This window comes from Hemicordylus capensis, chromosome 4 (genome assembly GCF_027244095.1).
Source record: "Hemicordylus capensis ecotype Gifberg chromosome 4, rHemCap1.1.pri, whole genome shotgun sequence".
NCBI classification, from domain to species: Eukaryota; Metazoa; Chordata; class Lepidosauria; order Squamata; family Cordylidae; genus Hemicordylus; species Hemicordylus capensis.
In genome coordinates this window covers 52,422,680-52,448,235 of record NC_069660.1, presented here as the reverse complement: position 1 = coordinate 52,448,235, position 25,556 = coordinate 52,422,680, and the positions used below count along the sequence as shown (strand labels likewise).

At 46.0% G+C, this 25,556-nt stretch overlaps 1 protein-coding gene across 1 annotated transcript in view; it reads right to left on the bottom strand.

The window, feature by feature from the left end:
- Positions 1-4,617: 4,617 nt before the first annotated feature.
- ARL8A (ADP ribosylation factor like GTPase 8A) overlaps positions 4,618-25,556 on the bottom strand; it is a 58,983-nt gene continuing 38,044 nt past the window's right edge. The window contains exons 2-7 of the mRNA XM_053244789.1: positions 24,561-24,641; positions 23,722-23,795; positions 15,752-15,845; positions 12,117-12,184; positions 7,185-7,255; positions 4,618-6,747 (exon numbers count right to left, since the gene is read on the bottom strand). Coding sequence (XP_053100764.1) covers positions 6,698-6,747; positions 7,185-7,255; positions 12,117-12,184; positions 15,752-15,845; positions 23,722-23,795; positions 24,561-24,641 — 438 coding nt within the window. The 3' untranslated portion in view covers positions 4,618-6,697. The remainder of the gene's footprint in view (positions 6,748-7,184; positions 7,256-12,116; positions 12,185-15,751; positions 15,846-23,721; positions 23,796-24,560; positions 24,642-25,556) is intronic.

Below are 25,556 nucleotides of genomic sequence, written 5' to 3'. Positions count from 1 at the left end.
TCCACCCAACTTCATCTGAGCCCTCCTAGCGGGTGGGGTGAGGAGTTTTTGCATAGCCTAAGTGCCGATGTGAGCTGAATGCCTAACAAGGGAATAGAGGGGAACTGCTATTCATGCAGAGCTTTCCCTGCTGTCTTACCCTGAGCAAGGGCCAAGCAAGAACAATGCTGGGTTTGTTGCAACAGCTCCTGGTTGGTCAGGGAGCTGGGGGTGGGGAAGAGACCAAGCCTGGCTGGAATACTGTGGAAAGAAGGGGGGGGGAAGGAGTGTGTCTAACATTTGAAAGCAGCTGGGGCCAGATAGGGCAGCCTCCCTCATTGGAAATACAGCAAGAAGCACCGTGCAGTGCTATTTCCAACATAAGCTATAGCCAGAGGAGCTGGGGTGATCCCTGAAGGCCAAGAAGGGACAGCAAAGTCAACATAACCCTGCATCGTCATTGGCACTGACTAAAAGACAACGAAATGAAGAACAGCAGTCATAAGTATAGTACTCTGATTCAAATTGTCAGGATCTGGGGATCTTTCGGGGAATAAATACCATTTCCTCCCCTTCCCCAACATGAAGCATGTATGAGGGGACGAACTCGATAGTGCTGGTAGAAATTTTGCAGAATCAAAGTAGCTCACACTGAACAGGGATAGAAGGCCTAAAAAAAGTTACTGGAGGCCACTATGGTTCCTTGAAAGCTTATTCAAGGTTCCTCAAAGGAGATCAGTAATGGCAGACAAGCTCCCCTACAAGACAGCTCGTCTACCACAACTGGTCTTCCTGTTCAAGCTAGTTTTCCTGTTCAGCTGCAAAGGAGAGTTGGATATGTATTATGCCGTACGTTCAGTGGATGTGGGGAGGTGGGTGAGGCCTGGCCTGTGCTCCACCGGGACTGCATACGACCTAGAATGCATCCCTCAATCCTCTTAAGGCAGATTGAAGTTCCATAAGAGATACTAGGCTCATTCACACAATTATTACTAGGGGCAAGACAAATGGCCTACTCTAGTGCAGAAGCTTTGTACGCTCCCATTTTGTGATCATGTGCCCTTAAAAAGCAAGGTTGGAGGGAAAGGCAGTGATTGTCTGGGAGAGGGGAGTTGGGTCAGAGGGCACCTTCCCACCCAACTCTCATACCCAGCACTTTACTGAGGTAGGAGGAAACACCCTGCTCTGACCCGGCTCCTCTCTCCCAGTCATTTCTTCTTCCTCCAATGTTATGAGCACACGATCACAAAACAGGAGCACAGAGATCCTGATCTAGGGTAGGACACTTGTCCTACCCTTGTAACCATGTGAACATGTCCACTGAGAAGTGAAGTTGATGGGGAAAGGTTCCCTCAAGGTAGAAAGCTTGAGAACCAATGGATTAGACCAGGCCTGCTCAATTTAGCCCCGCCCCCCAGCTGTTTTTGGATTACAACTGCCAGAATTCCCAGCCACAGTGGCCAATAGCCAGGGGTTATGGGAGTTGTAGGCCAACATCTGCAGAGGGGCCAAAGTTGAACAGCCCTGGATTAGACAAACTGATGGAGGAAAGGTTTATCAACATCTATTAGGCGATGTAAACTAAAACCAGAACATTCATGTTAGAAGCAGTATAGCTGGCAGAAAGTGACACCCAGCAAAGGATGGTGCTCGCTCGCTCTCTTGCTCCACTTGTGAGTTTCTCAGGGGCATCCACAGACCACTTTGGTGTGATCCAGCATTGCAATTTTTATATTCAGCACTTAGGTTACCATGGTTCAGATACTGAACTGAAATAAAGGGAACACTTGGATCGAGGTCAAAGTCTTGTGTCTTACTAGCACTTTCAAGTCCACTTGGTATATGAGATGCTGAGATTAGCCAAATTCCAGAAGAGTAGCTGTATTAGTCTGCGGCAACATGAACATATTTTTGGCAAAGTGCAGCGCACCTTAGAGACTAAGATAGTTGCTCTCTCTGACTCCCAGGAAAATGACACCGGCTCACCAGGAGCCTCTCATTACCCCTGCTAAACATGCTCCTTGAGAAAAGCATCCGTTTCATTCCTTTTGTTCATGATGATAGACTATCCATGATGGTCTCAGAATATCCAAAGCCCTTTATGAGCCGGGGGAGGGGGGGGAATGCAAGTCTTTATTTACTTCAGAGAAGAGAGAAAGTATGTACATGTTAAGGGTGTGCACAATCACATGTGTGTATAGGGATAATAGGGGGAAGCTTTTCTCCATTCAGTCTTGCAAGAGGGAAGCCGAACGGCTAATACACAAATAGCTCTGTCAACATTATATGCTTCTGCTGGGAAAAGAAAGCAAGAAAAACCAGGCAGGAGTTACTTATGAATAGAACACAGTTCATAGATCTACGATGAGCAAGTAAGAAGAGCATCTCCTCTTCCCCCCACAGGCTATAGCAGCACACTGCCATTTAAAGAGCACTGCCTGCCTGTGGACACTTATCTCTGTTGTATCAAGTCGCTCCATCTCCAAGGTTCTATATATCCCAGCTTGGCTTGATTTCCATCCAATACTGCAAGGAAATATGGCCAGCATTGGTGTTCAGAGATGGTGGCTGATAGACTAAATTACTTCTGAGTAGTCCTATTGAAATGAAGTAGTCCTTTAGAGTAACTTGGCCTGAATTTCAGCCGCTATTCCCAAGTCCACTTAAGGCAGTATAAGCACCAACCTCTCTTATGGCCCTTCAACCCAGGTCACATTTCTTTCAGAGAGCATTCAACCCCCTTCTCTTGTGTGAAGAAGCCATGCAATTAAGTTGGCACCAAATGGGGAAAAATGGCAACAGCATCTAAGGGAAGCTATTGCTATAGAGAACAAAATTTAATATCCTTATAGATTGGTCTGAAAGTCCATGTAGTGCAGTATCCTATATCCAAAGCTGGCAAACCAAATACCAGCCCCCACCTCCCCCAAAAGTTTATCATAATAGCCCTGCTGGATCAGGTCCAAGGCCCATCTAGCCCAGCCTCTCATTTCACAAAGTGTCCCACCAGATGCCTTTGAGAAGCCCACAGGCAAGAGGTGAGGGCACGCCCCCTCTCTTGCTGTTTGTCCCCTGCAACTGGTATTTAGAGGCATCTTGCCTGAGTCTGGAGATGACCTATAACCATCAGACTAGTAGCCATTGATAGACCTGTCCTCCATTAATTTGTCTCAGCCCCTTTTAAAGCCATCCAAACTGGTAGCCATCACCACATCCTGTGGCAGAGAATTCAACAGATTAATTATGTGTAGTGTGCAAAAGTACTTCTTCTTGGTCCTAAATTCCCAGCATTCAGTTTAATGGGATGACCCCTGGTTCTAGTATTGAGAGGGAGAACAAAAATTCTCTGTCCACTCCCTCTACTCCATGCATGATTTTATACATCTCTATCAGGTCTCCCCATAGTTGCCTCTTTTCTAAACTACAAGGTCCCAGATGCTGTAGCCTTGCCTCATAAGAAAGGTGCTCCAGGCCCCTGATCATCTTGGTTGCCCTCTTCTGCACCTTTTCCAATTCTACAATGTCCTTTTTTAGATGTGGTGACCAGCATTGTATGCAGTACTCCAGGTGTGGCCACACCAGAGTTTTGTATAAGGGCATTATAATATTAGCAGTTTTATTTTCAATTCCCTTCCTAATGATCTCTGGCATGGAATTGGCCTTTTTCACAGTTGCCACACATTGAGTTGACACTTACAACGAGCTGTCCACCACGACCCCAAGATCCCTCTCCTGATCAGTCATCGACAGCTTAGATTCCAACACCGTATGCTTGAAGTTGGGGTTTTTCGTCCCAATGTGCATCACTTCACACTTGCCAACATTGAACCGCATTTGCCACTTCGTTGCCCACTTACCCAGTTTGGAGAGATCCTTTTGGAGTTCCTCAAATCAGTTTTGGATTTCACTACCCGAAGAGTTTGGTATCATCTGCAGATCTGGCCACATCGATTAGTACACAATGTTCTAAGTACAGCCACACCTTAGATTTATATAAGGCATTGATAATGACCATTTTAATCTTCAACCCCTTGACAACTAATTATCAACATTTAGTTTGTCTTTTTCACTACTACTACTACATGCTAAGGCAACCATTTCAAGGAGGTATCTACCACAACCCCAAGATCCTTTTTTGGAGTAGTAACAGGCAATCAGACTATCATCAGCACATATACATTGTCCAGGAAATATACATCTTCACAGTTGGACAACCGCAATCATTCTGGAGTGACATTTATCTAAATCTAAAGAGAATCTGCCTTCTTCAGTTTGCTGCTATTCTCCTGCACAGATTCTGCCACGAGATCCTGAAAGCATTTTTCTTTCAGACTGAGAAGAGACCCCAGGTGTGCCATGTGAACTCAGGTTTGTAGACGGCAGCAGTTTCAAAAGTCTTGTTCACTGATTACCCCTCATGTGCCCAGTGAATGATCACGCCCGTTGGCCATAGGCCCTCACCTCCCAATGTCAATGTGTCTGCTGACCACCACCTCTCCTGTGGCTACACATTCAGCACTAATGTGAAAGAGGCGCCAGCCCCATATGGTCCTGCTACAAGCAAGGAGGACTAAACCAAGAAAGAGAGACCCGTGCCCACAAAAAAATGGAAAGGAAATAAGACCACAATGCAACCAGTACCAACACAAATTTGTTAATTTATTATTATTATTATTATTAGGAAGCAAAAAATGTACTGTTACAAGAATCATTTCCCAACAGAGAAGGTCAAAATATGAGCCAAAATATATATTTTAAAAAAGGAATAAATGACACTTTTACAATTCATTAAATTAAAAAAAGCAAGTATCTCCTTGTGCAGTTCTGTGACAATGAGAAGATGAAGAAAAAAGAGATGCAGTTTGAAAGCCCCCTCCCCCGGGGGGAGCAGCTCCTCCGTGCAGGGTAGGGCCAAGCCAGGCAAGAGAAGGGCGGGCCCCACAGCCTCACACCTGTCCGTAGCTTAACAGGACAGGCGACAACATGGTCACCTGTGGCCTGCAGTCAGCTGCCCGTACAAGGGAGGCAAAAGGGGCTAGCACATGAAGACACAGGATCCTTCCCATCATCTCGTTCCTGGACCCTGCTGCAGCTGCTGCTGTCAATCCCAGGGTGAGCAGACACTGGTACAGAGCAGAAGCCAGCTTTACTGTGCCGGATTATCCTCCCTGTTCAGGAATACCTTCCTCTTCCTAGCGCAGCCTTTAGCTGGAAACTCAAGCATCCTATGCCCAGTGGGGTGTAAAGCACCATCCTCCCTGCTCATGAGAGAGCTCCTCTGTCCTACTCCACTGCCTTATCCCAAGAGCAAAACCTAACACCCAAACTTGGGGGAGAGACATGTGTACATACTCAGTCCTGGACTCACGAGGAAGCGGAAGGGGTCAATCCCAGAAGACCATGAGGAACAGCTCTTGCTCCTAGAACCTAGGCAGCAACATTAGGTCTGCGGCAACACTTCTGAACTACCCAGAGCTCTGGAGGGGTTTCCGACTCCCCTCCCCTCCAATCCCTATCAGTGGGGTGTAGGGTTTGAAAATGGATTGAGCTAGCATCTCCAAGGCCTTACTCTTGTCCAAAAAGCTTTGAAGGAATTCTGCGTGTAAGCCATTCTCCCCCACCATCTAGACACTGTACAAGGGACTGTGTGAGTGGCAGGCCTAGGGCCAGGGCCTCAGTGAATCCCAGCATTCCAGCTCCTAAGAGCCCTTTAACATTTTGAGACTCCAATCTGGTCTTTGCATGATCAAGGAGCACTTATCATACAGCGTCTGCATGTGTTCAGCGGCTGGCCAATCCCTAGGAAAAAAGACCCCGGTCCTGAAAGGAAGGGTAGTCGACAGAGTGCATAGAATGAGAACACTCACAAGGAATGGGTAAGTACAGGGCAGCGGAGGGAGAGGATGTTCAGGGACTTGAGAAGCAAGCCGAGGGGGAGTTAAGCTCATGTGGAGAGATCACTTCATGTCCTGCCTGCCAGGAAACAAGAGAGTTGCTCTTTGCTTCCCAGGATTCAGAGGAGAGGGGGAGGAGACAACACAGACTCTCCCCTACAGTCTCAGACCAGAGGACTAACTGGGAACAATACTGCTCGATGAGCCTTTCCCAAGTGTGCATCCCCCATCGGTGCTACTGAGCAGCTAGGGGCAGCAGAAGCATCCGCAGAACTAGCCGAGCCTGTTGGATACCATCACAGGAGGAAGGGGGAGGTGTTTGCAGGGGAAGGAGAGGAAGATCCTTGCGGGGAGAGTACAGCTCCAAGCCATGCTCCACCCCAGCAAGGTCCCCACCGCCCTGAAGCTGCTCATGATATTCCCAATACTGCACGTGGTACTTCCAAGCCCATCCATTCACCGCTGCCCCCATGACAGCACTCAGGCCCAGTTTAGTAACAGCATAATTGCTTAAATTAAAAAATTAAAATATATACATATATATATATATACTGTACACACACCGACGACAACAGAACAGTGCCAAAACCAGAGTAGGGAGCAGGAGGGAGACAGTTTCTTTACAATAAAAACAGGAGTTCAATCTCAGCAGAAGAGGAGTCTGGAGTCCCCTAAAAATACCCATCTAGGGAGAGGGAGGCGGGCGAGAGGGATGAAAAGAGCAGGAGATAGGGGGGGAGGGGGAGGGGGAGGAGGAGGAGGTGGAGGTGCGCTTGGGCTTTTACAATGGCATCTTCCCGATCCAAGACTTGGCCAAAGGGCTCTCAGCTTCGCCGGGACTTTGAATGCTGGATAAGCCACTGTAGGGTGATGTCTGTCAAATACAACACACAATTAGTGACTGCCAAGGAGAGAGTAAAGATTGTCTGAACTGTTTAGTTGGAGGTCAAGAAAGCATGCAGGTGACTAAAGAGAGAGCTTTCCCCAAACACTGGCCTAACTTGAAGCTCCATTTCTTCAACCAGGACCCCAACATACGACGCAGAAGAGAATTACTACCGCATAAGAGTGAACTGATTCCCTCCCTCTCAGTACACAAGAGCCACTCGTGGCCCCTATAAAATTAGCCCCACAGCCTAAATGGTTTGTCTCAAGGTGCTCACATGGCAGAACAAGTAACTGGGCATAAGGCAGGATCAATTCATGGGAAATCTAGATGTTACTGTACGTTCAATTCCACCATTACTCTGCAAGCCGTAGGGTACTCTGGCCCTCTAAGCCCCCACCCACCCACTTTCCCTCCTTCCTTACCAATGTTGTCCTTTTCTTTGCAAGAGATGGAATAGCAACAGATCTCTCGGTCCTGGATGGCAGACAGGTTCCTGCAGAAGAAACAGAGGCACGAGATCAGACTTCCTAGAAGTAAGATGGCAGCAAAAGGGCATATTAGGAGGCCAAGTAGATTGACAAACAAACCTTTCCCCCTCTAGCAGCTCCAGAAACATGAAGGAGAGCCAATCTGGATGATTGGTTCCCTGTGTGGGATGAAGCCGTGAGACTGCCCCTCCCACACACTCCTACACCTCTCCCACCTTTGAGCCTGCTGGAATTGTATGAAGGATATCCCACATACAATCTGATTTGGACCAGGGATGTAAATATAATAAAATAAACTAGCTTGGCCGGACACAGAGCACCTGCACCTCTAGTTGCCCCAGCCATTTCCTCTCCCCCGGCCCCGCTTATTTTCTTGGCCAACTGGCCGGCCAGCCAGCTGTCCACCCTCCTGCTGGCCCCCTCGGTCCACCCACCTGCCACCTCCACCGGCGGGCTGGCCTGGCACCACCCACCCACTCCCGCTGGCAGCAGCATTTTCTCGCCTACCTGGCCACACTTCCTCCTGCCAGCCAGCCGTGCTTTGTCTCGCTGGCTGGCGGGCCCGCCTCCTCCTCCCGCTGGCCAGTAGCACTTTCTCTCGCCGGCCGGCTGGTGGGCGCGCTGCCTCCTCCGGCCTGCCGCTTCCTCCGGCCTGCTGGCTATGCTTTACCTCGCCGGCCGGCTGGCAGACCCACCTCCTCCTCCAGCCCGCCACTGGCTGCCATCTCCGTTTTCTCCCCCGTCCCAGTCGCTAACCCTACAGCAGCTGTTCACAAACTCTCACAAGAGCTGCCACACATGGGATTAGCGATGGGTACGTTTAAGAGAATTATATAGAAAGAAGAAGACTATTAAACATTTACACATTGAAATCTTATATTTGTTTAACTGTTAACTGTCCTTTGGTGTGTTTTTTAAACCACCCTTCATGGTGAGTGGGGAAGCTACCCACAGTCTCCAACTGCAAAACACAAGTTTCAGTTTATGTCCATGTATTATACTTAATGGCTGACATGACAGGCAGCCCTATGATGACAATAGGGACCCACTAGGGCTATTGTGCAACTTTAAAGACAGCCCCAAAGGTGTAGCGTGACTGAGTTGCTGTGGAACAACTTAAAACCACTTCCGGACAGCGAGGCAGTGCTCCTTCCATTGAAGGAGTGCTGAGTGACCGCCTGAAAGCAGTTTTAAGTCATCCCACAGCAATCCCATTGCACTACACCCGCAGGGCTGCCCTTCACGTTGCACAGCAGCTCTGGCAGGTCCCTAATATGAACCAAGGGCTGCCTCTCACGCTGGCCAGCATCCATATTAAAAGTGCCTCTACTGTGCATGTCAAAAATGTATAGAGCATTAGTTTTTGGAACTTCCCTTTTGCTGCTATTGCAATGGAAATGTCGTCATGTTTTGATAGCAAAATCATGTAAGCTACTGCAGTTTTTGGAAACTAACCACAAGACTCTGCAGGCAGTAAGTGGGAAGACAGAGCAAGCAAATTAGGATGGAAGTGGTCAAAGAGAGGCTTAGCAGGTAATGATAAGGAAAGGTCGCTGCTTAGCTCTCCTCCTGTCTCCCCAGGATAAGCAAACTGCAGAGTCCCAGACAAGCCTAAAAGCCTGAGGGTATTATAAACTAACAGCTTCTGTCCCTGGCTCCTCAACTCCTTGGATAAATCACTTCAGCCTAGACCTCCTTAGTGGTGAAAAAGATGTGGAGAAGGGTCAGTATTTATCTGTCATTTGCACGATGATAAAGAACTCTGAGACACAATTTCCCAAAACAATCTTATGAGAGAAATGCCATAAGGAGGCCGCTATAATGGCCCCTGTTCAGGCCTCACAGACAGAGCAGAATTCCTCTCAAAACCCTCCAAAAAGTTCTAAGCTACCTGCTTTGGGCTGAGCTTTGCTTTCTGGAATTATGTCCCATTTTCAGTGGTTATGGGCATAAATACGCCTATGGTCCTTGACCACTGTTCAGCCACTGAACTAGCTTTTTCAGCCAGTACCATAAATAAATAAAATGAAAATACAGGCCTGCCGCTGGCGCCACCATGTGGTATAGGCGATGTAATACTTATGGTGATACAAAAACACACATTGCCAAGTGTAAGGTTTCCTCAATGCTATTTTTGCGCAATAAAGTTTGCACGAACAAAGCTTTAAACCCCACACATTTAAAGATCAATACAATATAACTGGCAAACAGCCTTGTAGTACCCACACCCACAGAGGTGCAGAGAGAGAAAAACCCACTGTGAACGGTAGAGCCAGAAGGGGATGAAGCATAGCAGGTACAATACAGCTGTGCCATTTTGATGCAAAGTGACAAAGTTGCTGGCCAGATGTGCTGTGCTATCTATCATCCAGGGTAACATTTCTGTCAGCTTATCGTCCATTTATGTATATGCTTGGAGTATAGAGCCTTACTGCACCCAAGACTGCCAGGATAGTATTTTCTGGGAGACTGTCAAAGGAAACTGTAGTTTCCTCAAAAAGTCAATGGTGTCTCAAAATAACACCATTGATAATATAGAGCCCAGCGATGGAATTCATACAGCCAGATACTTCTGCCATGATTGCCAATGCATCAGGAGTGCCTTAAAATAATGAGGCACTCAGTGCATCTTCCAACAAGCTTTGCTACTGTGTCCTTGCCTATCATTATTTCAGCTTCTATGTGGTTTTTAAACAAGCTTTATGTTTAGGAACAGCTTGTATCTTCAGGCCAATGGCACTGTCAGGACATGATGACATGATTCCACAGTAGGACAACACACAGCTAAATTGCAACACCACTTCCTCAGCTTCTGTTCTCAAAGGCTCTCCACCTATTCCTCTTGGGAGATTAATAAAAATCATGCGGTCTCTCAGGCAAGAAGCCCTTGGGAAATTTTACAAGGACTTCTAGCTTTCACCCCACTATCAACCTAAGTCTGGACCAGTCCAGGCAACAAGTTCGTTTTCCGTATCCCGGAGTACAAATATGATGGCCACATCAACACTACCTTACACTAGAAACCCAATGACACTGACTTGCTTCCAAGGTAGTGTCCAGAGCAGACTCCTATTCTACTATCCATGGCCACATCCTATGACAGTTGCATTTGTTCCAGTTCCTCAGATAGGGAGTCACACCTGAAGGATTTACATCCGGCACTCTCTTAAACCTACAATACTCATTCAATGATGTGAAGAAACAGAACAAGCCCTGACTAGTACTGAAGAGCATCCGATTGCCAGACAACCACAGAAAGTAACACGTAGTTCTGGTAAGAACTAATCTGCCTACTTTCCTTTCACCATCCCTACAACTAGACTAAATTTGGTCCAAACCGGTTAGGCAGTTCACAAGTTAGCCCACTTGTGCCTCAAACATTCACATGTCTGCCATCTTGAAATGGGATAGAAGACATTATCTCAAACTACACTGTTGAGGTGTCCCTACAGCTACCCAATTTGGCTCATACTGGTCCAGGTATTGTGAAGTTGATAGGGGGACACACACACACACACACACACACACACACACACACGGACAGACAAACATGGAATACCAGGTAATCTCATAAGCTTACTTTCCTTAAGGAAACTAGGCTAACAAAACACTTCATAATCATCTACAGATCCCAGCTAAAAACTGCTGCAGGTTATCATTGATGATCTTCAGCACATCCTGGAAAATGATGCTTTTCTCTCATGAGCTTTGGGTGGTCGCCCTGTCCTCACAGAGAGCTCCCTTTATCTAAGGGTCATATCAGATGCAACACTAAACTCATTATCAGAGTTTCATTTCCCTACCCAAAGTTATCTAGCAGCCATGGGGGAGAGGCACTGATCAGGATCAGCAAATTGGCACATGGTAAGAGAAAAGCTTGCATAGGCACCTGTGGGAGGTTCCTTCTGGGGTTAACAGCAGTGAGGGGGGCAGTATATTTTCATCAGGACTATGATACAATTCTGCTCCTCTTGGTCACATTCTACAAAAGTACTTTAAGAGAGAGTACTCAGGAAGTGTTCAGCCTGAGTTTAGTAGCAAACCTGATTTGCATTCAATTGGCCTGGAGAAGTAGTATGATCACTGATGCTGAGCCACAGGACTGCCTTGGCAAGAGCCCTCTTGGAGCATTGCAGGAGGCGCTTCGAATCAATAGATCTGGCCACCAGAGGCTGCACACTCAGATAGGAGAGACTGAGAAAAGTCTTTCTCAGACATATAAAAAAACATCTGGGTAGAGTGCGCAAAGTGGGTCCAGAAGTCCTGCCCCTTGGCATGTCACTCACTCCTCCTCCTGCGTTACTCATGGTTACAGGTGCTCACCTGAAGAGATGAACACCATAACTATGATAGTGGGCACTTCTGTGATCAGCAGCCTAGGGTGTCATAGGCTGCCAATCACAGACGTGTGCACCATCACGCTTATGGCATTAGTCTCTTCACAAGCATGCCTGTAACCGTGAGCATTCGCCCCTTCTGTGAATGGGGGCAAAGGGGTATTGAGTGGCATGCCAAAAGGCGGGACTTCTGGACCCACTTTGGAAAGCATACACGATCCTTTAAAAACATCTGTAAAGAGAGTGGGGGGCAGACAATTCGACACTAAGCAAGAGTACATACAGGACTGTAGAAATTTCTGAATGTCCATAAACGTTGCACATACATGTTACTACCACCTAGTGAACATTTAACCGCATTAAAATGACGTGCAGATCTGATCTCCAAGACCCCCCCAACTTGTAAACAAGAAAGCCCAATTAATCACTGCAATGCACATGCCTCAGCTAAGCATGACAAAGGCCCCTGCTGAGATGCAGAAGCCAACAGGAGGCACACACTTGCTCAGCCACAACAGCAAATACTTACATCTTCTCAATGAGCTCTTTCTCATCCAAGGCACCAGGCAGATCTCGCTTGTTCCCAAGAACTAGGACCTGCAAGAGAGAAGAAAGCAGAGCTCTCAGCCCAACACGATTCCTGGATCTACTACTACTATGGATATTTATATACCGTCCTTCAACTAAAGTTCTCAAAGCAGTTTACATAGACAAATATATAATACATAAATAAGATGGTCCCCTGTCCCCAAAGGGCTCACAATCTAAAGAGAAACATAAGTTTGACACCAGCAACAGCCACTGGAAGGATGTTGTGCTGGGGTTGGATAGGGCCAGTTGCTCTCCCCCAAGGAACACAGTTCTATATGTAGACAGAAAGAGCTTTTTAGGAACTCAAAGACGGTGCTTCAAACCATATATCCGTTTCTGAACACCAGGACAATCCAGTGGCAGCACTGATAGAGAGGTGTAGATGAGGACAGCCTTGTGCCCAATTCCAAATACTTTTTCCTCAACAGGAGGAGTTGAGCCAAGTCACCCCCCCTCCCTATCCTCTTAAGCACAAACACGTCTTAGAGTTTCCTCTCTTTCAATCTGAAGCCACACTCATCATATTCTACAGCTGCACTTCATATGAGAGAACAGCTTCAGAATATGGTGAGTGTGACTTTCAGATTGAGAGAGAGGAAACTCAAAGGCAGTAGAGCTAGCAAGAGGCTTCAGTGAGGACACCAAGAGCTTCCCTCCACTTCTAAAGCAAAACATATCTTTATATGCACACAATGGCAAACACCCCTGTTTTGCATGTTCTAGGCTTACACACTTCAAACACAGAACTCTAAAAATGTTTCACAGCATCAAGTGCTTAACAAGGAGTTGTGTGGTACGTCAGACATGCAATTAAAACCATATGGAGCAGACGCTAGCTTTTTCTTGCCTTTTTTTTTACGCCAGCAAGCTTACATGTCCAGCCCAGGACAAGTTCAAGCAAGTCAAGAGCCCTATCCATACATTATGTTAGACACATGGACAATCTGTGTACAGTGTACACACATATAGATCTGTACGCATGTAGGTTAATCACACATTATGTTTCACACATGTACTACCGTGACAAATATTTATATACTACTTTTCAACAAAAGCTCTCAAGGCGATTTACAGAGAAAAATAATAAAGTAACAGCAGTACATTTCCCATCTGTATGTTGCATTTGATGGGGCCCATATCCAGGTACACTTTTAAAATGAGTGGGCTAAGGTCTCCAAGTCTTTCCTTTGTTTTAGAGCTACTGTGGAAAGAAAGCCATCCGATTTCTCCGCTCTAGCAACTATTTGGATAAGCAACCAGAAAGAAAGAGTTAATAGGGCAAGTGGAGTCTGTCCAGAGCCCGTCTTGTGCCTCTCAGAAATTACGTGCCTGTTTATGTGGAAAGTAAAAATTAAGCACTGCTGTTATCTGGCCCTGAGCCTACTGATGTCCATCAGCAAGGGAAGGAAAAAACCTCCCATATTCTCAATAGGTGGTGGAGGGTGGGTGGGTGAGAAAGATTGGGATTGGCAATTAGAAGGATGGTGGTGGCTGCCACTGGGAGTTCACTTAGACCGATCACAGGTGCCTTCTATGGACATCAGACACAGCCAAAATAATCAGCCTTGCACAGTTCACATGGATACAGGAGAAATCACTAAGTAGTAATTCATGTTCTGCTCTTCCATGGTGTAAATGGTAGAAATAAAAGTTTACAGCCATCCAATAAAAAATATGAGAAAGCTAATCAAAAGGAAATATTAAAAATCCAACTTCCAAAATGCCATCTTCCAGCATACAGGTTACAATAACACCATTCATAAAATAAGCAAAACAGAGCTGTTCTATACCTGAATGACAGATATAAACAGTCATTCCAGATAAAATAATTTATGCCTGCACCCCCTCTCCCTTACACAAAGGGGGGGGGGGAAGATGAATGTCCACAGAAGGCTCTTGTGAGCAGTCTTTAAATGAAACCCCTTGTGGGAGCCACTACCATCCTTCTAATCATCCACGTACTACAAGTTGTCCTCCTATGTACAGATATGCTATTAAAGCCTAGCTACCCACATGAATCCTCCTATTTTCTATCGCCATTACTTAGTTTTCAATCCCCACTGTGTCAACTCAGGTGGCTCTTTGACTGAGAAAAGAGTTTGATGGTTTGCAGAGTGTGGGTGGGGTTTCTTTGTGTGGAATGTTAGCTGTTCCTTGATTTTCTAACTGAAGGAGTTGCTCTTACTGAGCCATTAAACCAACAATATGTGATAGCACAGATGTGTGGATGCTTTGTTTTGTGCTAGTACAACACTACTGAAATGAAAGCTCAGAATTTGTCAAAACACTGCAACTAGTTGTCAAGATTCACCATGACAGAATAGTGCACGATTTACCACGACAGCATGTCTCCTAACATGCAACAGAATATTGGGGGGTGGGGGTGGTCCTTGCATATTTAAGCCCCTCACCACCTTAACTATCTACTTCCATGCAAATTGCTATAGCCTTAGTCATGCTACATAGGATGCTGCTTCATTCTAAGTCAGACCATTGGTCCATCTAGCTCAGGATGTCTTCATTGACCGGAAGCAGCTCTTCAGGGGTCTTTCCTAGCTCCTTCTGGAAATGCCAGGGATTGAACCTGGAACCTTCTACCCCACCAGTTGGCAAAGTCATCACATCAGGGATACTGATTCACTAGAGAACAGAAATGTTAAAAACTCAACACACACACACACACCCACTTACTTCAGCTCCTTGTACTGTATTTGCCAGCTAAGGGTCCCAAGTAGGGATGTGCACGAACGGCTTGTGCAGCCGCTGGTGGGGTGGAGGTCAGTTCCTTTAAAAAGCAGGTATGCAGGTCCTTACCTGCTCCTCCTCCACACCACAGCTTTTCCAGGCGCGGCACTCACTGTTCAAAAGGCCTCGCGCGGCTGCAGTGCTGCTCCCAGCAGCCTGCGTGTGGTGTCAACATACACATGGCCAACGCAAGCACCGTGCCTGTCCCGGCTTCCCTAAGGAGGTGCTTAACCGCTTCGGGTACATCCCTAGTCCAAAACTGTAAGTGTTACCAAAGCTCAACAATGTTTTACATTTCAAAACTTCACTCTAATTACTCAGCAGCTGTCTTTGGGACACTGTCCACTTGCATTCCTGGAACACATTACCCTCCCCGCTAGTACAAGAATCAATTCCCCATGTTATATTCCAAATATGTTCCCTTGCAGATCAAAATCTTACAGGTTTTGCAGATAAAAAAAACTTAAGATCTTCACATTGTTTGTTAGGGCCTGGGAAAGAAGGTAGATTCTCATGGGGAAATGAAAGCAGATAGGAGGCCTGTAAGGCCAGGGTAATTTCCAAAACATTTTTTAACCGTCTGGCAGCAGAGGAAACATGTGCAAGTTTCCTTCAAGCTAAAATTTTGCTTCTTAGAAAAATGTGTCTCAAAAGAGACACGCTTACTGAGTAGAGCATGAAAACAGGCCAGGTTGAAATTATTCCAGAATCAGGTTTGGAGTCTTTGCAACTAGATCTCATATGATCCAGCAAATGCTCCAGATAAATCTGTCCGTTCACACAGCATTAGCCACAGCTCTTGGCCTCTTCAGAAGCAGATCAACTTACAGCGATGCCCTGGAGCTGGGGCTTATCAAGCAGGTTGTGAAGTTCATTCTTCGAGGCCTCAATCTTCTCCTGGTCTGCAGCATCTACCATGTATCTGGAATGAAAAAAGCTTATTAGCACTGAGCTCAAGAGGTGATAAGCACCAGCAAAACCGCAAAAGGAGACCATATTAATCTCAGAGACCAAATTAATACAAACTTAACCAGCTCCCAGCAAATAAGGTGGTCCACACAGAGCCTTCATTTGAGTCTCATCCACTAAATAGTTACACAGGGACTCTTCCCATCCACTATGCTGTCTTCTCTACTCTTCCATTCTCCTTTTGGCAATCCATCAGTTTTCAGGGGATCCACAATTGTAAGACCACAAACCTCCATTGAAATGTGTAGCTATTGAAATGCTACGCATTGGTCAAGTTGTAGAAATCCTTTCCATTTGCATACAGTACTTTAAACATCTGTGCAGGAATGCACTTTTGTGAGGGTTGAGGTCTAAGGGCCCTGGGTTTGCTTTTGGGTTTTTTTAAATACAGATTTTCAAAGATTCTGTTCATATTGTTTGTTAGGGCCTGGGAAAGAAGGTGGATTCTTATGGAAAAATGAAAACAGATAGGAGGCCTCTAAGGGCAGGGTACTTTCCAAAACATTTTTTAGCTGTCTGGCGGCAGAGGAGAAAACATGTGCAAGTTTCCTGTAGCCATCAGGGATAAAATTCTGTGTTAGGGGCATGTTGAGTGTAATGGTGATCTTGGATGCTTGGAGCCGCTGCTCACCTGTTATCACATTCCTTGCTCACTACTCTACAGCCTTCTCCTCCCAATCTCTTATTATATACTGACTTTGTAGATTGATGAGGATTTGTCTCTTGCCCAACAGAAAATCCTTATCCATGTCTTTTGTTCTCCTCATTTCCAGAAATTCTAAAGATGCTTAAGCAGTGCAATAACTCAACTAATCTAATTGCTGGTTCTACAACGAGAACTTCATTCACCATGTCAATGTTGAATTATGCAGTAGGTGCAGCGTGCTGAGCTAGCTCACCTATGCAGTGCCAGTAGCCAGTGAATATCAAACACACTGTTCACATTTCCCACACAAAGGTATTACACATTACAGGCACTCATCTCGCATCAAAGTGTCAGGGAAGCATTCAGTAATGTCGATATTCAGAAGCAAATACTTGCCTCACAGCATAGTGAGATCTCCATTTATACACATGGGGACAGGTCACTTACTGACAGTGGGCCAGTCACCCCTAGATTTGGCTCCTAACAAGCAAACTGTAAAGCAGAGCAGATGCACGCCCTCCCTAACATCCTAAGTAGACCCCGAGACCACTCTGCACTCAGGGTGAACTGCCTTGTCTTTCCTCTCCTTTCAAAGGAGATAGAGGTCAGCTAATCTGCCAATTAGCTCAACAGGAAGAACATAGATAAGGCTTCTCCCCTCACAAAGGAGGCTGAGCAAGAGATACAAACCTAAGAGATGCACCCATCAAAAGTACTGATTAGGTTACTGGACTTTTCCATTTATGCAGATGCCCCTTCTCGCATCTATGCAAAAGCCTGGGCATAGTCAGCAATTCCCACATTGTTACACATAGGAAGGAAGACCAGCAACAATGGGATCCTTGCCGGTCCCTCCCAACACACCTGTCAGACAGCAAAAGTCAATTGGAGCTTGCCCCCAGGACATGTTTGGGGATATTAGGACCCCCAATTACATGATTCAGTGTGCTCCCTTGTGCCTCTCACTTGGGACTCCTGCGTGCTCCTTGGAATTTGCATGCTTTCTTGTATGCTTCACTTGGGACTCCATTGCATGCTCCTTGTTATCTGAGTGCTCTATACACACCAACTATCTTGGAGTTACCATCAGCTTTGTGGGAGATTTAATGACCTCCAGCCACTCCAGATCGACTTTCTTGCCCAGCTTGATCTGCCCAGTCTTCCTCACTAACCTGGGAAGCTGAGTCCAAGGAGGAAACACCCTTCTGGAATCACCTCCAGTGACTAATCCCTTCAACCTTCTTGCATCCGCCTTGGCCCGACCTGTTCCTGAGGAACAAAGTTCATCAGCGGTCCCCAGAGCCCTCTGTCCAGACCAGGTGGTGTGAGCCTTCACACCTCCTTGGGACCAAATTCTATCTTTGCCTCCCTTTCTTAAATTCAACCACCTCCTTCTCTAAAAATGTCTTGATCTTGCCCACCTTAGAACTTACACAATTAGGACTCTGAGCTAGAACACCTCATTGCAGTTAAATGTATTTTTAATAGTAATATTGCTTTAACCACACATTTCTCTCCTCTGTACCCCCTCCCTATAATAAATATCTTCTTCTATTTTGAAACTTAAACTCAGTCCTATTTGTTTCTTGCGTCCACAACTTTGCTCAAATTAAAACTTAAATGAAACTGTTCCTTTCTGAGCTAATTTCCCCACATAAGCCCAAAAGGTAGATTTTGGGGTGTTCACCAATCACCCCGGAGCAGTTTCACTAACAGTTTCTAACTAAACCCAATCTGAACTGCCTTTTATGCAGGATTTTTAGTTGTCATCAAGGTAAGCTCAGCTGAAAAGCAGCAGAAATCTGGTGCAGCAGAAGCTCAGGTGCCTGTGTTGGCAAAATAGCCTACTCTTTCAATTTCAGTTTACTCTACATACCTGACAGGCCTTTTTAGCTCCTGTTGAACTGCCATGGTCCAGATACAGAATGGTATGTAAGCCACTTTGACTTATGGCCACAAGTTTCTTGAAACAGGGACCTGTGGTTTGTTTTTGTTTGTTTTTTGCTTGGGCCATTCTATAATTGTCATGTACATTGATGCTATTAAGTAGACTAATAAACAGTTCCAGAGAGAAAGACACACACACTTCCACTTGGTCCTCAGTTTGTGTGCATACAAGAGAGCATCACACTCCTGACTGATCTGTACTGAACCACAGCCAGCCATACTGGCTTTCCTCCCAGTTCCAGTCAGTGCAAGATACTGGAAAAGGAAGGAAAACATCTCTTTTTGATCTAAGGAGCCAGAACAGCACATACGTTCCCATCACCTGGCTGTTTCTCATGGGCAGTGCCAGGATTTGGCCAGGCTGGGCATGAGACGAGGGCCCATTCCCATTAAAAAGGCCCACACCTGAAATCCCAGAGGGTCCGCTACCACTGCACTCTCTACAGCTGCCCAGGAAGGCTTCCCACAGGGTCCTCATTTGCCAGACCATTGGTGGGGAGCAGCAATTACCATAAGACCTGCCCTCCCAATGCATTATTGGGGTGATCGTAAAATGGTGCCGATAAGAAAACTAACATCCACTGCTCACCACCACCACCTGTAAACCTCTCCATTGGGCCCTGGGAACACAGTGCCTAGGAAACACTGAGAAGCAATCTGCCGGGAATGGTAAAATAGGGTGAATGAAGGAGAACAGTCTGCTGCTGCCAATTATAGCCCAGTAAGCTAGTACCCAAGTGGAGACCACTGCTAGCAGTGGGTATGAGTGATGCCCAGCCCAGAAAGCCAACAGGGCAGCCGATGGATGAGTCCCCTTCAGTGCTCCTGCTGTGTTTGTGGGTGGCGTGAAGGAAGATGCAATCTGGCACCAACCGGGGTGGGTGGGGTGAGCATGCATGCACATGATCAGAGAGATGAATGGAAAGCCCATCATTTGGGATACCCTCACAGGTCTTTGCCTGAGGGCCCTCCAAAACCCACAGCAACCTTGCTCTTCCAAGCAGCCTAAAGCTGAAGGGTGAGAAGCTAAGATTGACTTTGGCAGTAGGAAAGCAATTTAATTTGGTTGCCTCTTAACATGAAACAATTTCGGTCCACTTTTTAATGTGCAGCTCTTGCATATTAAAAAGGCCCTTTCCTGTAAAGCACAGAAAGTGGGCACAGAGCAGTTTTTCCTCTCTCATAATACCAGAATGAGGGACCGTGCATTCATAATCCCTCATTAGATGAAACTGATTAGAAGTAGATTCAGAACAGAAAACAGCAGTGCAAGCAGACATCTTCCTTTCTGAAATTGCTCCACTGATCAGTGTGGTATCTATATATCCCTACCAATAAGGCCTTTCTCCAAAGCAAGGCATAGAAGCAGCTTATTTGCAGGGCTGGGTGTGACACGCACGCACACTCACACACTTGCTTAAGGAAATTTCCCCTTTTGCTCATTTTCTGTATTTTTCCTCTGTTTCTAATACTCATGGCCGTCACTCATGCAAGGCATGAAAGCCTCATCTCCTGACCGGTGGAAATCCTACAAAGCTCCATTTTGGGTTTTCAGCAGGCTTTGCTCACGTCCCTTCACACCAATCTTAGCAGTTACTACAGCCAGAAGCATGGTCCCACCCACTCCCGTTAACAACAAAAAGTGGAAGCTGAAATTTTTAGGATGTCAAATTCTGTGCCCAGTTCCAAATGATGTGCTTTTACTGCACATGTGTAGACTATGCTCGCACCAGACCCTTGTGCACAAATTGATCTAGTCAGTTAAAACCATAATCCAATACACTCCCAAGTCTTCCTACCAAATTTCCAAATGTTTCCCACAAAATATTTACCCTCTCTCACACACTAGCCTAGGTGCAGGCAGATGCTTCAGTGGCAGGATAGGCACGATAGACTGTAGCCTCTCTCCCCACTGCTGAATAGGAAAATCAATTTAGGCGCCAAGCTGGAATGTTACAGGTTGCAGGGCAGGCAGAGAGAGGCATACACAGCAGTGGAGGATTCTATCTCCATACATGACTGCAGAAAAACCATTTGTATAAAACAAGCCTGAGCGCTCTTGTTATGCAGGCTCATAACAGATGTGCCAAGCTCAACCGCAAAAAAGACCCTGCTAAGAAGATCAAGGGCTGGGCAGAGCACTGAGCCAGAGACAAGGGCTTTACCAGCCACACAACGATCTGCAGGAAGGGACAGGAGCTCAGTAAGAGAGCACATGCTGTGCGTGCAGAAGGGTCCCAAGTTCAATCCCCAACATCTGCAGGGAGAGCTGGGAAAGACCCCTGTCTGAAACCCTGGAAAGCCACTGCTAGTCAGTATAGACAATACTGAGCTGGATGGACTCATGGTCTGACTGTATAAGCCAGCTTCATATCTGCAGGAGACCTGACTGGGTTGGACAGGTAGGCAGCCCAGGCACAGGAAATCTGTAGTCAGAAGGAGTGATAGCGGGAAGCTTAAGGTGGGTGGGGGGACTGAACCAGCTTGGAGTACCAGATTGGGTACACACGCTGCATGACATTTCATTTCCAAACTTCTACTTAAGCAAGGGACGACGAGGTAATTCATACCGGATGGGGGAGCAAAGCTTGGCAGTCCCTTCGCAGCAGGCCTGCACAACAGATGGCCTGCAGGCGGTTCGCGAGGCCATTCTGCTTCCCCCCTCCCTCCTGACCTGAACCTCCATTTTTTAAAAAATAAATGTTTAGCCTTAGGAGCTGCAGCAATCTTCCCACTGCGCAGGAGTGCCTCGCAGTTGGGAAGAGATGTGGGGCCAAAAGGCAGGCCCTGTGTCGCTCTGGGAGTGGGAGGAGCCGCCACCACTGGGGAGAGAAAGGCCACTCCTGGCTCACCCCCCCTCACCCCCGGCAGCCATCCCTCAGCCACGAGGCAGTAGAAATGAAAAAAAGCATGGAGGTTTGGTGGGACAGGGTAGCTCCTCTCATAAAGCCTACACACACACTCCCCCCTCTCTCTCAAGCCAAGCCTCCTGCCCCATCCTTGCCCTCTTTCTCCCCCGCTTCCCTTCAAATCAAAGTGTAATCTTCTCATTATGAGAAAAACTTCTTTATTTTGATTTAATTAACTGATTGATATTAAGTGTTACTTTAATAATCAGCACCCTAAAAATTGGCTTTGGCACCCATGAGGCAAGTCACAGTCGGTTTCGGCCCACCAGGTCATTTGAGTTGTGCACGCCTGCTTTACAGAAAGCGCTGCACGGGTTAAATCCGAGGGAGGAAGGCAGCCTCCAGAAAGCAGCAGGACGCCTGGCAGCTCGTCTGTCCACCCGTACCAGGTTCCTCAAAGGAATAAAAAGAGGGTTTCATGAAAAAGCAGCACCAACTGGACTGGAGAGTCAGCAGCAGCACGGACAAGAGGTCTTTCAGCAAGAGCGCAGGAGTCTGCAGCTGCCAACAAGGGCCTGGCCCAGCCCCACCGCCTATAGACAGACAGGGTTTGATCTCAATGGGAGCCCAAAGAGGCTTCCTCCTGCTGCCTTCCATGCCTCTAGCAGATTAAACAAGCAACTCTTTGTGTGAAGGTGTCTTTATACAGAAGCAGTGTTTTACTTGTGACCTATGAGAACAGTGCAGATCGAGTGGCCATCCAAAGACCGTGTTGTAACACACACACACCACTATCAGCCCAATAGTATGGGGCATTCACACACAGTTCAAAGACAAGGTACTTCCAGAGAGCTCTGGCATCCAATGAAAATTCGTTGCATCACTGTAAAATGCACAAAGGAACCTGACTTCAGCTCCGAAGTGAAGCCACATCTATAAAACAGACAAGACAAGCCTTAGAGTTGAAAGACACCAAATCATATATGGACTTCGGTCTCTGAATAGAGAAGCCAGCAGACACTTGCTGCTGGTTCAGGATGCCGGGGGGAATGTATCACGAAGAGGCAGAGGACATTTTTCAGGAACCAGATCCTTGCATCTCTTCAAGGGCCAAAATCAAGGTGATGGAGGGAATTGTGAAAGTGAGTCTCATGCACAAGACAGAAGGACACACTTCCAACATTAGAAGCATCCTCAATAGCCCCTTCAATATTCAAGAATTGTTTGTAGAATAGATTAAGACACAGCTTGAAGACAGACAAAAACTGTAAGATACTGGATGTTCATATGGGGAGGAAACATAGTTTAGTGGTAGAGCACGTGCAGTCCAAAGGTCCAAAATTAAAACCTAGGCCTCTCCAGTTAATACACTCCAAACAGCAGAGCTGGGAAAGAGACCTAGGAAACAAGACCGAGACCTTAGGGAGATGTTGCCAGCCCAAGAACACAATACGGGCTAGATTAAGCAGTGGTTTGACTCAGCAGAAAGTAGCTTTATCCATCTGCCTGTTTCCAAGTGAGTATGTGTATTAATCAGTTCTACCAAATGTTTTGAGTACAGGAGAGATGTGCACGTTTAAGCTCATGTTTTCAAATGTAATGCAACATATGTCCACGCCAAAGGTTTCTAAGCTTTTTAGCAGTTATCACCAACTTTTCAGTAGAGGGAGTAGATATTTTTCTTTTTAAAGATGAGATTCAAAATAAACCATTCCGTATTATTAAAACCTCCTATTCCTTTAGTTGGATTATTAAGAAAAGCCTCATTTGACTGGCTTAATCCAACTTTTTATTACATTTTAAAAAACCACTTATTCTGCTAGTTGTCTGAGTATAGAAACTAAAGAGCTTCATATAAAAGGCACTTCACTGACTCAGATTAGTTTTTGCCTTTAAATTACATTCACATATTGTCTTGATCATATGATAGAAGGCAGTTTTCATTTGATAACTGAATGCGGGAAAATACTAGTTAGTCACACCACCAACTGTGGCCCCACACTAACTCAAGCAGCAATCACTTGCATGTGCGCAAGAGAGCAGGTTGTATAGTTACGGTTAGCCTACCAGTAAAAAATGCTGGAAATGCAGCTAAAAAGGCAAGTTAAGCAACAAAGAACTCTGCCAGCTCAACACACTGTAAGAGATGCTGTAAGTCTGAGTTTATCAGCTCTATGTTTTCATTAGACAAAATTTCTAAACTTCTGGATGCACAGATCTTCCGTTCCCAGCATTCCGACGTGTTTGGCCTATGCAGCTTGTTCTCTTGAGTGTATGCAATTTAAACCATTCTGGACTATGCCATGTCTTCTGCATAAAGGACAACCAGTGTGCAGCAGTTATAGAGCTTGACAGCAGACCCAAGAGCACAGATGGGAACTACTTACACTATGGCACTGACTCCACGGCAGTACCGCTCCCACATGCTACGAAAACGAGGTTGGCCCCCAATATCCCAGAGCTGTGAAGAGATAAGAAGCAGCAACCAAGAATGAATATGAGAGTTAGGATGCAAGACCTCGCAAGCCCAACCCTATGTCCTCCTTTCATGCATGCTCTTCCACACTCCCTCCTCAACCCACACCCTTCCAAGGCTAAGGAAACAATCTGAAGGGCTAGCAAAATATCCTAGTGCTTACTATTGCAAATTATGATTTACTGAACTTTGTGAAATTCTGTACCCAAAACATCCCCCTCCATAGTAATGCAACTAGTGACTATACTAATTCAATACAGCATCGTGTTTTCCCAACCAAAACACATGAAAAGGATATTAAATATCCTCTTGGCATAAAGATGTTGGGTTAACCATTAGATGGTGTTGCTGCTATTCAGAATGGAAAACCCCTTTTAGGATTCACATCTCCTAGCAGAGAGAAATTTGAACTTCCAGAGAGTCTGCAGAAGAATTAGGGTATCTAATTAAGGGGGGCGGGGCGCATTCAAAAATCCCCCAACAGTTTAACACTTTAACTAGAAACCTTTCAGTGGAGACAAATAACCTATACTTCCTATTACATGCATTTCTAACCTGTCTTTCAAAGCCCACATGTTATAGCACATAGAAGAAGATGATCATTTTCAAAAGCAGGTAATGTGAACCAAATCCCATTAGTCTGACTGAGTTTCTTTACACCTCTAAGCTAGTCTGCATGCTAGTCTTACATGCCATAGTCTTTCATGCTAAGCTAGTCTTACATGCCATACCTAACATCTTGCATCTTACCTTTATTGTAACATTTCCCTTGGTGATCTTCCTCATATTGAAGCCCACTGTTGGGATCATATCTTCATTGAACTGCCCCGACTAGAAGAAAATTAAAATTGATTAGTCATTCAAAAGCAAGGCCTGGCAGTTTCAGTCTATTATGTGCCACCTTGCCACCTCAGCAGTCAAGTCTGTGATGAGCACTGGAAGGTAATTCCTAGCCAGAAAGGAGCAGTAAAAAAGTCTTTGCAAAGTATTCTGCATTCCAAATACACAGACACCTTGAATAATATACTAGATTGCATCCCACAAAGGGGAAAGTGTGTGTGGAAAAACAGTGCCAAGCCAGGATACTATTTTCGTGGCTTGCAGTAGAGACACCTTGGCCAGCAGTAGCTCCAAATGCTCCAAAACAGCTTACTGGAAATAGTCAATTGTTACACCAGCTATTTACTGCAGTACCTTTTTACCAGGTACCTACCTGCTTACTAGCATTCAAGCACCAGGTAAAAATTATTGGCCGACATTCAACTAAGTGCTGTGCTGCTGCTGTGTTTGACTTAATGTAGCACTTGCGTGTGTGGGGTGAGATTGTGTGTCCACTGGAAGCGCTATGTGCTACACAAAAATATGTCCCTGAGGGCTGCACGACTCTCAGGGACATGTTTTTGAGTGGCACAGAGCACTTCCAGGGAAGGGGAGGTCATCAAAGTTTTCTTCCCCCCTATATCTGTACATGTGCCAGTACAAGTGCAGCATTAAGATGAACTCATCAGCAGCACTAGTGCTGTGTTAATCAGGACCATTCTTTTTTGCCTGGGCAATATGGGGTGGTTGAGTAGTTTGCATTATGGGATAGATTGAGGTTTGTGTTTTATGGGGGTGTAGTGCCGCTGTAAACTACTGTAGGTCAAAAGGCAACATAGAAATATTTTGAATAGATAGGATGCGGTTGATACCAATAAGAAGTGTTTCAATACATCTGCAATTCAACAGGTTCCTTGAGACAGTTCC